At 38.0% G+C, this 16,555-nt stretch overlaps 1 protein-coding gene across 6 annotated transcripts in view; it reads right to left on the bottom strand.

Moving 5' to 3' along the window:
• Nucleotides 1-16,555, bottom strand: part of LOC133542047 (nesprin-2) — a 261,954-nt gene that overhangs the window by 222,496 nt on the left and 22,903 nt on the right. For 3 of the 6 annotated variants that reach the window (XR_009804037.1, XM_061885854.1, XM_061885859.1), the window contains exons 1-4: nucleotides 13,300-13,578; nucleotides 1,070-1,243; nucleotides 881-997; nucleotides 628-810 (exon numbers count right to left, since the gene is read on the bottom strand). Coding sequence is in view for 5 of the 6 variants with exons in the window: in XM_061885854.1 (XP_061741838.1) it covers nucleotides 628-810; nucleotides 881-997; nucleotides 1,070-1,084 (315 nt within the window). In the remaining variant the exon portion in view is untranslated. Of the gene's footprint in view, nucleotides 1-627; nucleotides 811-880; nucleotides 998-1,069; nucleotides 1,244-13,299; nucleotides 13,579-13,997; nucleotides 14,082-16,555 lie in introns of those variants that run through there. The other 3 variants (XM_061885857.1, XM_061885855.1, XM_061885858.1) reach the window with 3 other exon arrangements.

Below are 16,555 nucleotides of genomic sequence, written 5' to 3'. Positions count from 1 at the left end.
ACTCCCCACCCAAACATTAAACATACAGGGCAGCTAATTAAAAAAATAAAAATAAAAATGGGGTATTTTCATTGTAAATTTGCTAAATCTATTATAATATTATGGAAATGACTGCTGTCACTTGATTTTAAAAATAGTAAATTTTTTTATTTTTTTTTACATTTTAATCCTGCTCAGTGGCCATTTGGTTTGAGTGTCCGCCCTAAAACTGGAAGGTTTTGAGTTCAAATCCCGGTCGCTTCATACCAAAAACTATACAAATGTGACCCATTACCTCTCTACTTGGCACTCAGCATCAAGGGTTAGAATTGGGGGTTAAATCACCAAAATGATTCTTGAGCGCAGCTGCTCACTGCTCCCCTCACCTCCCAAGGGCTGAATATGGGGATAGGTCGAATGTACAGGTTAATTTCACCAAACCTAATGTGTGTGTGACTATCGTTGGGACTTTAACTTAACGTTTAACTAATGGCAGGTTTGGGACACGTGTGATGCTGGTTTGGCCACAGTGCAAACGTGTACTGTTGCTCACATGAGCTCCACTGAATATACCGGGAATTATTGAGTTTGCTCACACACAGGAAAGATTAGAGGGAACATTGTTCTTGACCCCTTACTTAACTTTACCTTGATTGCACAGCGGAGTTGTTTAAACTGTCCGCTAGGATCTGGCGCCATCTTGTGGCTTTGGCGTGGACTGACTTGCTGGTGCAGATCTGCCAGGGGTTCCCATGTGCAACTGGCACAGATTGTGTCCTTGGCAAGTTGCGCAAGGCCTTTGTCTATGTTTGTTATTTCTTTTCTCAAAGCCTACAGAAGCAGAAAAAAGGGCCGATAAGTAACACGTGCAATTACAAGTTGCAGTTTCTCTGCTGATGACCTGTGTGGCAGAGCATTTTGACATCCAGTCCTGTAGAGATGTCAGATTGTGGCGGCAGTTTTGCAGCAACTGGAGAAACTCCTCCTTGTTGCAACTCCCGGAGCAGGAACACACATGCTGTGGACGCAGTCAGTGAGCACAATCACGCAAATCTATCAATACGATAATTATTCACAATGATGGCTTTACCTTGAGGTTGTCCATGGCAGATGAGTGGCAGGTGGGTTCAGTACATTGCAGCTTACTCAAGAAAGCAGTGCTTTCTTTGGCTCAGACGCACTGGTGAGACTGCTGTGTCTTAGTTTCGATGTAGCAAGTCCAGTGTTTTTGTCGCAATAGAAGCTCAGATTTTAAGGCCCTGCACTATCAAGAGGTTAAATAAAACAAAGGTTAGATGACAATCAGTTCAGTTCAGTTTCAGTTTAAGTCGAACATGCAAACAATACAATGTATTTCATCACATATTTCCAGATGTTTCATTACAGCACTTCCGAAAAGGAGTAGGAAGAAGCAGAACTTATTTAATCCTCCCCCTTTTCATACCGTAGCAATTTTATCATATTTTATCATAGGGACGGCGTGGCGCAGTGGAAGAGTGGCCGTGCGCAACCCGAGGGTCCCTGGTTCAATCCCCACCTAGTACCAACCTTGTCACGTCCTGAGCAAGACACTTCACCCTTGCTCCTGATGGGTGCTGGTTAGCGCCTTAAATGGCAGCTCCCTCCATCAGTGTGTTAATGTGTGTGTGAATGGGTAAATGTGGAAGTAGTGTCAAAGCGCTTTGAGTACCTTGAAGGTAGAAAAGCGCTATACAAGTACAACCCATTTATCATTTATATTTCCTTGTTCTCTGTAACAAAACATTGTACAAAAAAAAATATACACAAATAATATACCAAAGTAAATAAACAAATATTAAATACATAAATAATCTTTGTCTCAATAAAAAAAAATTAAAACTAAAAAACACAAAAAAAAGGGTTCAAGATCCATCAATCCATATTTTACCACTTGTCCCTTTCGGGGTCGCTGGAGCCTATCTCAGCTGCATTTGGGCGGTAGGTGGGTTACACCCTGGACAAGTCACCACCTCATCACAGGGCCAACACAGATAGACAGACAGCATTCACACACACATTCACACACTAGGGCCAATTTAGTGTTGCCAATCAACCTATCCCCAGGTGCATGTCTTTGGAGGTCGGAGGAAGCCGGAGTACCCGGAAGGAACCCACGCAGTCACGGGGAGAACATGCAAACTCCAAACAGAAAGATCCCGAGCCCGGGATTAAAATCAGGAATACTCAGGACCTTTGTATTGCGAGGCAGATGCACTAACACCTGGTCCATCGTGCTGCCCCAGGGTTCAAGATATTCATCATAATTCTTGTTCTGTGTACATTGTGAACACTTGTAGCTTGAACAGTCTCAAACTGAATCACATTGGTGCTTTGTTTGATTTCTTTGCTTAATCCATTCTGTAATTTAACTCCACATACTGATATGCTAAAGGTTCTAAGTGTTGTGCGAGCATACAAATGTTTTAAATTAAATTTTCCTACAAGGTTGTATTTCTCCTCTTTTGTTGAGAGGAAGTGTTGTACATTCTAGGGTAGCAGGTCATAATTTGCTTTGTCCATCATTTTAGCTGTTTGCAAATGCACCAAATCGATGAATTTCAGTATTTGTGATTTAGTACCCCGCCTTCTGCTCGATTGTAGCTGAGATAGGCACCAGCGCCCCACGCGACCCCAAAAGGGAATAAGCGGTAGAAAATGAATGGATGGATGGATAGATAAATAAAGGGTTTGTATGTTCTCTATAACCAACATTATGTATTATTCTAATTGATCTTTTTTGTAGTTGTTTCGCCATATTTCCATATTAAAGTAAATTTCACTGGTTGTGCTTGTGTGTGTATATGTATATATATGTATATATATATATATATATATATATATATATATATATATATATATATATATATATATATATATATATATATATATATATATATACATATATATATATCAGGCTCCCTCAGTGGGCAGCCCGCAGGCCAGATATAACTCGCATATCCACTCTTCGCCGGCTGTCGGAGTGTAGTTTGTACAAACATGGTGAATGCGGCGGTAATAAAAAAGTCAATCAATTAATCAAATGTTATTTATATAGCCCTTAATCACAAATGTTCCAAAGGGCTTCACAAACTCACAAAAAACACCCCTGATCCTAAACCTACATTTAGCAAAAAAAAAATAAAAAAATGGGTAAAAAAAAGAAAACTGGAGTGAATTATAAAAATCTGCATTTTTAAGGAAAATTGGACTGAATCATTTGCATGTATTCTCCCTTCAACGAGCACAAGACCCATGTGTTTAATACGCCAGGAGACTATCACTGCAAAGTAGATGTCAAATTTAAAACAGAATTATTAGACAAACCACAGGGCTTTTGAGGAGACATCCCTTAACATTTAGAGGTGAGGACAACAAAACTAAATGCACTAAAATGATCAATAATCCATCTGAAAGCAGGATTATTGTAAGCTGATCTACTTTTATAAATAAACCTCATTGAAAAACATATTTGTGGGCCTCCAAAACTTGAGTACTCCTGGCAAATGGTCATGAGAAAAAATCTAATCTAATTAATGATGGCCAATATGGTCTAAAATCAATATATTGATATATACTGTAATGATATATATCATGATATATTATAGATGATAATCGCACCATTTAAAATTAAGTAAGCCGCAGACGTATGGGGTAACATATTGCATAATTTCCGGTTGTATTATTTTCTCAAAACTATTATTAATCAACTTACTAATATCTGGTTGCTTTCTGTTGGGACATGGTTTATGTATATTTCTGTTAAAATGTGATAAACACATATTCTTCTGTTGTTTGGATACTTTACATTAGTTTAGTGTTATACTACAATGTTGGGTACCGATCCAATACAGGGGCAGTATTGGTCATATCAATGCTGATACTGATATTTCAAGTGTTCATGACATTTTTGATCACAAATAAAATCAGACAAAAACAAAGAATAACAGTGTAACAATATCAAATAAATATGTTCATTATTTCTTACTATTGGCTCTGATTGAAATAATTTGGTTTTTGTCGGACTTGTGTCCACGGACTTATTTCCTGAGTTTGAAAACAACAACAAAAACGAAATATTTTTGATATTAAAAAGTATCCATCTAACCACCGTGGTATCGAACTGATACTATAATACTAGGTATGCTTACTGTCTATATTTGTATCGATCCACCAATCCTTGTTTAAATTAAAGAGCTCCAGCTTAAGGTTAGCATATCCTCCTTCAATGCGTTGTGTAGCAAGTTTATCTATTCCTCGTCCTTCAGTGACGGCGTGGCGAAGTTGGGAGAGTGGGTGTGCCAGCAACCTGAGGGTTCCTGGTTCAAATCCCACCTTCTACCATCCTAGTCACATCCGTTGTGTCCTTGAGGAAGACACTTCACCCTTGCTCCTGATGGGTTCTGGTTAGCGCCTTGCATGGCAGCTCCCGCCACCAGTGTGTGAATGTGTGTGTGAATGGGTGAATGTGTGGACATTATATCAAAGCGCTTTGAGTTCCTTAAAAAAAGGTAGAAAAGCGCGATACAAGTATAAACCATTTACTTGTAAGAAACAAATTTTATTTGTCGCTATAGAGCTGAGGATTACAAACTTAGAAGTGGCTTTGCCCCGTGAGGGGACATTAGCCGCTTTTTTCACTTGTCGCTGTCGCATTTGTGAGACACAGTTCATCATACATAATCGCGATATAACATTAAACATATTTGTTTTAAGACCTCTATTGTCAGTCAAATGTACATATTTGTTGTATATTGTATAAACCTACTAATAATTTCATGATGAAACAACAATTTCTATATTGGTATAGCGTTTTAATCTAGCTTTTTTGTTCTACTGTTTTTTTTTAAGCAAATTCTACACATTTCTGGCCTAAATTAGGTGTAAAATTTAACATATTATATTTTATATGTATTACATTTGTTTTATTTTCTATCTTTATATTATTTTAGTTATTGTTATAATATTTTTGCAGTCAATAAAGATATTCACCAAAAAAGAGTTCTGTTTCCAAGTTAGGGGAACTATGACAACAGACGATAAATCTTCACCGTGACAATCAAATTGACCAACTTCTGGCAGAACAACATTTTGATGGAATTTTATGGTTTATGGTTTGTACTTGTATAGCGCTTTTCTACCTTCAAGGTACTCGAATTTCATCTTTGACTCCAGACTCATCAATGACTCATCTTCACTATGGCGATCCTATGAACAATGTCAAAGATAAAAGAGAAATTTAACATCGGAGCCGGCGCGGCACTTAATGCTAAGAAGACTGATATCGACACTCAGCAGCTGTCCGGGCAAAGTGGGAATTAATTCTGTTGATTAATTGATTGAATTAGTTGATTACCATGAATTGATTAACGTGGACCCCGACTTAAACAAGTTGAAAACTTATTTGGGTGTTACCATTTAGTGGTCAATTGTACGGAATATGTACTGTACTGTGCAATCTCCTGATAAAAGTCTCAATCAATCAATCAATCAATGATGCACAAGCAACCTGTATCCAACTTACAGTTCTTAAGTAACATTTGAGAAAAACTGTTTTTTGAACCAAGTCAACACCTTTCTTAAAAAAGAAATAACATTTAGAGAGACATCAGTCTGGTTTTAGGTTGAACCACCGTACCGAGACAACACTTTCAAAGATCAGGTGGAATTTAGATAATAAAACGCTCACAGTGTTTGTTCTACTGGATCTACTGATAGAAAAAATATGTATATATGGCATTCATGTGCAGAGCACAGACCTTTAACATAATGTATCATATAAAATATATAATATACAAACCCCGTTTCCATAGGAGTTTGCAAATTGTGTTGGTTGTAAATATAAACGGAATACAATGATTTGCAAATCCTTTTCAACCCATATTCAGTTGAATATGCTACAAAGACAACATATTTGATGTTCGAACTGATAAGACTTTTTTTTTTTTTGCAAATAATCGTTGACTTTAGAATTTGATGCCAGCAACACGTGACACAGAAGTTGGGAAAGGTGGCAATAAATACTAATAAAGTTGAGGAATGCTCATCAAACACTTATTTGGAACATCCCACAGGTGTGCAGGCTAATTGGGAACAGGTGGTGCCATGATTGGGTATAAAAACAGCTTCCCAAAAAATGCTCAGTCTTTCACAAGAAAGGATGGGGCGAGGTACACCCCTTTGTCCACAACTGCATGAGCAAATAGTCAAACAGAGTAAGAACAACGTTTCTCAAAGTGCAATTGCAAGAAATGTAGGGATTTCAACATCTACGGTCCATAATATCATCAAAAGCTTCAGAGAATCTGGAGAAATCACTCCACGTCAGCGGCATGGTCGGAAACCAACATTGAATGACTGTGACCTTCGATCCCTCAGACGGCAATGTATCAAAAATCTCTAAAGGATATCACCACATGGGCTCTAGAACACTTCAGAAAACCACTGTCACTAAAAAACAGTTCGTCACTACATCTGTAAGTACAAGTTAAAGCTCTACTACGCAAAGCGAAAGCCATTTATCAACAACATCCAGAAACGCCGCCGGCTTCTCTGGGCCGGAGATCATCTAAGATGGACTGAGGGAAAGTGGTGGTCTGACGAGTCCACATTTCAAATTGTTTTTGGAAATATTCGACATTGGGTCATCCGGACCAAAGGGGAAGCGAACCATCCAGACTGTTATCGACGCAAAGTTCAAAAGCCAGCATCTGTGATGGTATTGGGGTGCATTAGTGCCCAAGGCACGGGTAACTTACACATCTGTGAAGGCACCATTAATGCTCAAAGGTACATACAGGTTTTGGAACAACATATGCTGCCATCTAAGCCTCGTCTTTTTCATGGACGCCCCTGCTTATTTCAGTAAGACAATGCCAAGTCACATTCAGCACGTGTTTGTACAAAAAGAGTGCAGGTACTTTTCTGGCCCGCCTGCAGTCCAGACATGTCTCCCTTCGAAAATGTGTGGCGCATTATGAAGCCTAAAATACAACAGTGGAGACCCCGGACTGTTGAACGACTGACGCTCTACATAAAACAAGAATGGGAAAGAATTCCACTTTCAAAGCTTCAACAATAAGTTTCCTCAGTTCCCAAACATTTATTGAGTGTTGTTAAAAGAAAAGGTGATGTAACACAGTGGTGAACATGCCCTTTACCAACTACTTTTGCACGTGTTGCAGCCATGAAATTCTTAGTTATTTATTATTTGCAAAAAAAAAATAAAGTTTATGGGTTTGAACAGCAAATATCGTGTCTTTGTAGTGCATTCAATTGAATATGGGTTGAAAAGGATTTGCAAATCATTGTATTCCGTTTATATTTACATTTAACTCAATTTCCCAACACATATGGAAACGGGGTTTGTAAATCAATACAATCACTTAAGGAGATGCGCATTTAAGCAAAGTGTGTCTTGATGCCACGCAAACGCAGCACGATAGTGTGATGTCAGACGGTGAGTAGAGACCTGTCAGCGGATGGTATCTTGCTTCAGAGTAATTCATATATTACTTCAGTTTTTCACTTTTTTGAGTGGATTAATAATGGCCTGTGGGTTCCTGGACGGTTGATGAAGCGTGATAGTGGCGCTTGTGAGTAAAGAGTGTTTCTATTCAAACTAACACCAACTCAAACGCTCTAACTCAAAGTGTTTACAAAGTATAGGGAATAGGTACTGTATATTGATACAACTTTTGAACTTAAAATACATAACCAATCACATGTTCAGTAAAATATTGACATAATTCAGTAAATTAACAACCTATCTATGTGAACTGTATTGATACGTATTTATTTATTTATAGTTGTGTTTAAGAACGAAAAGGAAGTGAACAATTGCGTAAACAATTATTCTTAGATGGGAAAGGAGTGGGATTAAACAAGCTCTGCTTCTTCTTACTCCTTTTCTGGCATGTCAGACTGTGAAACTGTAATCATGTTCGAAAAATCATTATGTTGGTATTTATTTTATTAGTATTTTATTTAATTGACCATTGGGGGGGCTTTATTGGTAAGTTGGGAGAGTGGCCGTGCCAGCAACTTGAGGGTTCCAGGTTTGATCCCCACTTCTGCCATCCTAGTCACTGCTGTTGTGTCCTTGGGCAAGACACTTTACCCACCTGTTCCCAGTGCCACCCACACTGGTTTAAATGTAACTTAGATAATGGGTTTCACTATGTAAAGCGCTTTATGTCACTAGAAAAAAGCACTCTATAAATAAATATAATTCACTTCACATTGTTGTTGTTGTTTTGTTACGCTTTGGGTTTATTTAAACATTTTTAACATGTTTAAAATAAATACACTATAAATAAATCAATATTTACAGTACAACTCGTATTAGTGTGTGTGAGACTTTGAGGGACTTTTGAGGAAAAAATATTGTGTCACGAACTTTTGTGTAAAGTGAAGTGAATTATAATTGTATAGCACTTTTCTCTAATGACTCAAAGCGCTTTTATATAGTGAAACCCATTATCTAAGTTACATTTAAATGATTGTGGGTGGCAATGGGAGCAGGTGGGTAAAGTGTCTTGCCCAAGTACACAATGGCAGTGAATAGGATGGCGGAAGCGGGGATCAAACCTGGAACCCTCAAGTTGCTGGCACGGCCACTCTACCAACCAAGCTATACCGCCCCAGTATATGGTATTGCTTCCTTATTTGTGATTATTCCAAGCTGATTATCAGATCCTGCCCGTTTCTTTTTTTCGCGTGCATGTTACAGTCAGCTGGATAGAGAAAAAAAAAAATACAGTATCAAATGTCAAGAATCTTAACGATCCCCCTGGACTGACCCAATTAGGAACCGGTACCAAAAAATATCAGTACTCCGTATATATCCCTAATCATTTGATTAGGGATAATCAGTTGATTTACGCAAAATGTTATATGGAAGCTAAAAAATAATGACAATTTAACATAAAAAAATTGTTTTCAGTGAGGGCATGCGCAAAAAAACGCTGGGTTGTTGAATGGAGTGCATGTGCATGTTATATTGACATTGCCAGCTATTGGCCTGGCATACATTCCACACTTTATTCAATTAGTTGTTTTTTTAAAATTGTGTAAAGTGGGATCACTTTGGCAACACTGTCATCTCTCCTATTTTTAAAAGTATTCAACTCTTATTGCAAATTCTATGTAAACTATTTGTAAAGACTAAACATAACATAAACACTGGAAAAAAGGGTATTTCTTAAAGGGGAACTGCATTTTCCTTAGAATTGTACCTATTATTCACAATCCTTATGTAAGACGAACACATACGTTTTCTTTTATTATGCATTCAAACTCATTAAGCATATAGCGTCGTAATAATTTCACAGATGCATCACAATGTTCTCCATTTACTTCAACATGACAGACAACTCATGACAGACAACAACGACTATGTTGTTGAACTAGAGATGTCCAAAAATGGCTTTTTTGCCGATATCCGATATTCTGAAATTGTCCAACTCTTAATTACCGATTCCGATATCAACCGATACCGATATATACAGTCATAGAATTAACACATTAGTATGCCTAATTTTGTTGTGATGCCCCACTGGATGCATTAAACAATGTAACAAAGTTTTCCAAAATAAATCAACTCAAGTTATGGAAAAAAATGCCAACATGGCACTGCCATATTTATTATTGAAGTCACAAAGTGCATTATATTTTTTTACATGCCATGAGAGAAGATGAGGAGGTTGAGGTGGGCGGGGTTGGGGGGCGGGGTTTAGGTGGGGGGGCAGGTAGAGGGTGGCGGGGGTGGGTGTATATTGTAGCGTCCCGGAAGAGTTAGTGCTGCAAGGGATTCTGGGTATTTGTTCTGTTGTGTTTATGTTGTGTTATGGTGCGGATGTTCTCCCGAAATGTGTTTGTCATTCTTGTTTGGTGGGGGTTCACAGTGTGGCGCATATTTGTAACAGTGCTAAAGTTGTTTATACGGCCACCCTCAGTGTGACCTGTATGGCTGTTGAACAAGTATGCCTTGCAATCACTTGTGTGTGAAAAGCTGTTGATATTATGTGATTGGGCCAGCACGCAAAGGCAGTGGCTTTAAGGTTTATCGGCGCTCTGTACTTCTCCCTACATCCGTCTACCACTCCGTACAGCCGCGTTTTAAAAAGTCATACATTTTACTTTTTGAAATTGATTTCGATAATTTCCGATATTACATTTTAAAGCATATTATTTTAGTAGCTGAGTAAAGATAAGCAGATCCATCTCAAGTGATACACGAAGCATCATGCATTAGTATTGCTAAGTGCTAAACACAAAATACACACTACCGACATAATAAAACAACCACTAACTGTACAATTTCTGCTCTCACTGGTATGTCGACTGATGGGATAGTCATATCTTCCCGTTTAGGCGAAGAATTAATCAAAATCGTTGCGCAAATACGAATAAAAAAAGGTGGGTGCAAACGAGCATCATTTCTTGTCTTTCTTGCCATCTCCGAGTCTATGTTGAATGTCCAATTTGACCAACTTCTCGGCTTGTAGCCACAGCCTTCTACTATCCTGGTGAGAGGCATTATTTATAATCTACAATTAACTTTCACTAACTCAGATGCGATTCAGCAGTGGCAGTTCAATGTCAATATCGCTGCATAAGCCAGTTAGCTCTCTGTGATCACTGCGCCGCTAAAAGTCACAAGATGTAAATGCAGTTTTGTTGGCATTTTTTGGATGTTTTTAGAGGGCTGTATGGGTGCAATAGTGTACTCCTACTATCTTCATAGTTAGCCACCTCATACTGGCCCTATTTTAGACATTAGAATGCATTAAAAAAAGAAAACCATGTTTTGGTCTTACATAGGAATTGTGAATGAAAGGCAGAATTTAAAAAAAGTGCAATTTATCCTTTAAAATGTACAAAACCCAAAACCAGTGAAGCTGGCATGTTGTGTAAATTGTAAATAAAAACAAAATACAATGATTTGCAAATCCTTTTTAACCTATATTCAATTTAATTGAATAATAATAATAATAATGGATTAGATTTATATCGCGCCTTTCTATTGTTAGATACTCAAAGCGCTCACAGAGAAGTTGGAACCCATCATTCATTCACACCTGGTGGTGGTAAGCTACATCTGTAGCCACAGCTGCCCTGGGGTAGACTGACGGAAGCGTGGCTGCCAGTCTGCGCCTACGGCCCCTCCGACCACCACCAATCATTCATTCATCATTCATTCACCAGTGTGAGCGGCACCGGGGGGCAAAGGGTGAAGTGTCCTGCCCAAGGACACAACGGCAGCAAGTTTTTGGATGTCAATAGGTGGGAAGCGAACCTGCAACCCTCAGGTTTCTGGCATGGCCGCTCTACCCACTACGCCATGCCGCCCTGCTAAGACAAGATATTTAATGTTCGAACTGGAAAACTTTGTTAATTTTTTCAAATACTAGCTCATTTGGAATTTGATGCCTGCAACATGTTTCAAAAAAGCTGGCACAAGTGCCAAAAAGACTGAAAAAGTTGAGGAATGCTCATCAAACATTTATTTGGAACATCCCGCAGGTGAAAAGGCTAATTGGGAACAGGTGAGTGCCATGATTGGGTATAAAAGCAGCTTAGTCATTCACAAAATGCTCAGCCATTCACAAAAAATTCCCCACTTTGTGAACAAATGAGTAAGAAAATTGTCAAACTGTTTAAGAACAGCAATTCTCAACAAGCTATTGCAAGGAATTTAGGGATTTTATCAAAAAGCAGCTTAAAAACAGCTTAGTCATTCACATAATGCTCAGCCATTTACAAAAAATTCCCCACTTTGTGAACAAATGAGTGAGAACATTGTCAAACAGTTTAAGAACAGCAATTCTCAACAAGCTATTGCAAGGAATTTAGGGATTTCATCAAAAGGTTCAGAGAATCTGGAGAAATCACTACACGCAAGCGATGATATTACGGACCTTCGATCCCTCAGGCGGTACTGCATCAAAAAGCGACATCAGTGTGTAAAGGATATCACCACGTGGGCTCAGGAACCTTTCAGAAAACCGCTGTCAGTAACTACAGTTTGTCGCTACATCTGTAAGTATAAGTTAAAACTCTACTATGCTAAGTGAAAGCCATTTATCAACAACACCCAGAAATGCTGCCGACTTTGCCGGGCCCTAGCTCATCTACGATGGACTGATGCAAAGTGGAAAAGTGTTTTGTGGTCTAACAAGTCCACATTTCAAATTGTTTTTGGAAACTGTAGACGTTGTGTCCTCCAGACCAAAGAGGAAAAGAACCATCTGTACTGTTATAGGCGCAAAGTTCAAAAGCCAGCATCTGTGATGTTATGGGGGTGTATTAGTTCCCAAGGCATTGGTAACTTACACATCTGTGAAGGCACCAATAATGCTGAAAGGTACATACAGGTCTTGGAGCAACTTATATTGCCATCCAAGCAACGTTATCATAGGCACCCCTGCTTATTTTCAGCAAGAAAATGCCAAGCCACATTCCACAAAGCGTGGATTCATAGTAAAAGAGTGCGGGTACTAGACTGGCCTGCCTGTAGTCCAGACCTGTCTCCCATTAAAAATGTGTGGTGCAACATGAAGCCTAAAATAAGTTGTTAAAAGGCAAGGCCATGTAACACAGTGGTAAAAATGCCTCTGTGCCAATTTTTTTGCAATGTGTTGCTGTCCTTAAATTCCAAGTTAATGATTATTTGCAAAAAAAAAAGAAGTTTTTCAGTTCGAACATTAAGTATGTTGTCTTTGCAGTGTATTCAATTAAATACACAGTAATTTGAAAAGGATTTGCAAATCATTGTGTGAATGTGAATTATATAGCGCTTTTCTCTAGTGACTCAAAGCGCTTTACATAGTGAAAACCCAATATCTAAGTTACAATTAAACCAGTGTGGGTGGCACGGAGAGCAGGTGGGTAAAGTGTCTTGCCCGAGGACACAACGGCAGTGACTAGGATGGCGGAAGCGGGAATCGAACCTGCAACCCTCAAGTTGCTGGCACGACCACTCTACCAACCGAGCTATATTGTCTCCTGTTTTTATTTACGAATTACACAAAATGCCAACTTCACTGGTTTTGGGTTTTGTAGCTTTTGACCACAAATGTATAGTAATTTCAAGTTCAACTTTGATCTCTATTATGTAAACATTAGGTAACCCTAGAGAGCCGACAGTAACACACTTGTTTTTCAACTGGGGGAGGAAGCCGGAGCAAGCACATGGAGAACACACAAAATGTGGCAAGGGAACTTTCTTGCAGTGAGGTAGTGCTGTAGTGTACAAGTAAAGGTCTTGAAGGGAGTCGACATTTGTGTCAGTTCACTCACCTGAGACAAGGTTGGAATGGCTGTAGAGTCTCCTTCCAACCTCTTTTTGGTTGTCTGCCGTCTTGAATTTCCTGTTTTTAGGTCGTCTCTCGTTTTTCACAGCGAATCTCAGCTCCGCCTGTGGCACTTCGTCGCCCTTGAATATATATCAGTGCACGTGAGTGTTTTAGCCTCAGTAACACATTGTAATACAAAGCTGTGTGTGTGGGGGTACACAAACACAGTTACTGCAGCAAACAGGAGTAATTCAACAGCAATAAATGGACACTCCCTAATGAGCATGTATGAACAAAAAAGGGATGAATAAACAACAGATGAGCGTGAACACACCCTTGTCGGACACGTCACACCTTACTAATTCTCACAGTGTTTTGCGTTACTACAAAGTAATGTTGCTTTGGATTCTGTGGTAGAGTTCAGACAGTTTGCTCTTCTTCTCTGGTGCAATGTTGGAATGGATTGCTATGCAGTGATTAGCAAAAGTTGAATGCAGCAACATTAAAAACATGCAGTTGCACTCAAAAGTTTATATTGAATAAGAAGGTGGGTGCTGTAATGTAACCACAACACAACAAAGCTCCTCACTAAGCTCTCAACATGTATTACAATGAATGAATCAACCGAAGTGAAATTTGTAAATGCAATAATTAAGGTTATTTTCGCATATAAAGCACATTAACTGACACACAAAAAAATACCTGCCCTCTTGTAAAAGCAGAACCATTACCATCCGTTGCTGCTTTTAGTACAGCAGCATGCAGGCTGCAACACACATGCAGTGTGAATGCAGGCATGAGCATGTTGGAATACACAAAACCACAAATAATCTACACACACCCTTGTAGTTAAAAGTGACATCAGAGCCACAAAAACAAAAAAAGAAGCAAACAAGTAGAACTTGCTCTCACTCCTTTTTTATCGTAACTTTTATCATCAAAATTGTATAAGTTTTACATGTCAGTTTTTTTATGCATTTTAAATAGTGAATAGATGCGATCAAAAGTCCGGTTACAATGGAGCCTAATGGAGTTGCTCTATTCTGCCTATAAAAGCTCTTAAAAAAACACCCGAACAACTCTATTAAGGTTTTATATACATAATGTAAGTATATATGTAATGTAGTAAAGGGCTCATTTTTAATTACATTTAATATTTACGTATTTTGATCATTTTAAGCTTACGCGCCACATTCATTCCAAAAACGCATAATGACGTTTGCTTTTTTTTCAACATCACTGATTACTACTCACTGCAGAATTTATGAGAGCCAACAAACATAATATAACATCACTTACAGTACAATGTTTGCTGTCATTAGGATGGCAACTGAGAGAATCTTGCTATAGTCCCCTTTAGATGAAGAATGACTCATAATTTTCGCAAAGAAAAGGGGGGTGAAACAAAGCGTCTTTTTATGTCGTTCTCGGCATTCTCGGGTTTAAATTGGCTGTCAAAGTGTACCGACTTGTCAGAATGCGTCTTCATCCTTCTACTATCCAGGTGAGTGGCACGATCTATGATCTCCAATAAACATCCACAAGCAAGGAAGCAGCTTGTCATTTGATGATGTCAACAGAGGCCCACAAGCTTGTGATCACGGCGCCGCTAATAATAGTCTGTCCGCGTTAGCGCTTTTTAATAACAATATCACTAATATTTGGTTAATATTCAAGTCACAAAATGTAAATGGAGTATTGTTGGAGGTTTTTGGATTGTTATTAGGTTTTATGGGTGGAATAGAGGACCTCCCTTTGGCTCCATTAAGCAGACTTTTATTTACGAGTTAGAATTATTAGATTCCACACTGATTAGAGACTGGCCGTTCTGAACTCAATATGGAAGACACACCATGAGGGGTTTTGACGGCAGGCCCTGTGTTTGGAGTTCAAAATGGAGATCCCGCTGAAGACCAGATGTTAAATCCCAAAAACGGTATTACTTAATATGATTATCAGGTTAAAGTCTGCAGCAGGCTAGACTACAATAATTGTCTCACTGGGCTTTCTAAACGAGCTGTAAAGCAACTGCAGTAGATTCAGAATGTGTATTTGAGTCCTGACTAGAACCGGGAAATAAGACCATATTAATCCAGCGCTTAGATTACTGCACTGGCTTCTTTTTGCTCAGACTTCAAAATAGCTCGGACCAAACATGCGAGGCTGCATTTCATTTAAAAATTCTGCAACAGTCTTCAAGAAGATGTGAGACAGGCCTCAACTTTGGCAACGTTCAAATACAAGGTGAAAAAACTTATTTTTAGTGGACAACTGAAAGTATTTTAACTCTTTGCTCTGAATTAAATAATTAATATTTTTATTAGATGTGTTTGTCTTACTGTAATCATTTGCATCTGTAAAGCACTTTGACTTGCCTTGCAAATGTGCTCTATATATAAACTTTCTATAAGAAAAACATGCTTTTACATTCATACATCAATGTGTTCTATTTGTATTATATTTGTGGGTCTTTACCAATGGTTGCAAAATACTTAAAGCATTACATTTTTCAACAACATTATGGTGTATAAAATGAGACTAAATTCAATAAATCGACAAATCTTAAAAAAGTTACTTAATTGCGTCATTAATCATAATCAGAATTAAATACATAAATGTATTATTAAATGTGTACACCATATATTTAATGGTAAAATACATATTATTCAATAATGTCATAAATTATTTAAATATTGAATTGATGATTTATTAATTTAATTAATTATCTTATGATTTAATTATTAAATTATTACATGAATGTGGGTGTCATTCATATATTAATAAATAATTAAATCATAAGAAATTTAAATTAATAATTAAAAAATGCCATCCATCCATCCATTTCTACCGCTTATTCCCTTCGTGGTCGCGGACAAGTCACCACCTCATCACAGGGCCATTAATTAAATGATTAAATAAATAAAGATTTACATAATTATATGATTGAATGTACTTTTACATTAAATTAATATACAATCTAATTCCAAAAAACGAATGACACATGTACGTCATTTTCTATTTATTAAATTTTGTCGCATTACACACTCCATACAACATTGATGAATATGGTCCTGCAATAATCCAGTGAAGATTTTGGGATTTATCCTTGGATGTGTTGAGAAAAGAAAATATCCCACCATTTAGTGTGTGCATGGAACTGATGGAACGTGAGGAGGGAGGGAGAGGCTGTTTTATTTTTAAATTCCCTATCATGAACCAAATTGTAATTCTGTACAATTCCATTCTGAGATAGAGCAGGT

This window comes from Nerophis ophidion, linkage group LG24 (genome assembly GCF_033978795.1).
Source record: "Nerophis ophidion isolate RoL-2023_Sa linkage group LG24, RoL_Noph_v1.0, whole genome shotgun sequence".
NCBI classification, from domain to species: domain Eukaryota; kingdom Metazoa; phylum Chordata; class Actinopteri; order Syngnathiformes; family Syngnathidae; genus Nerophis; species Nerophis ophidion.
The sequence above is the reverse complement of the archived record's forward strand: the minus strand, read 5'-3'. Positions and strand labels throughout refer to the sequence as shown.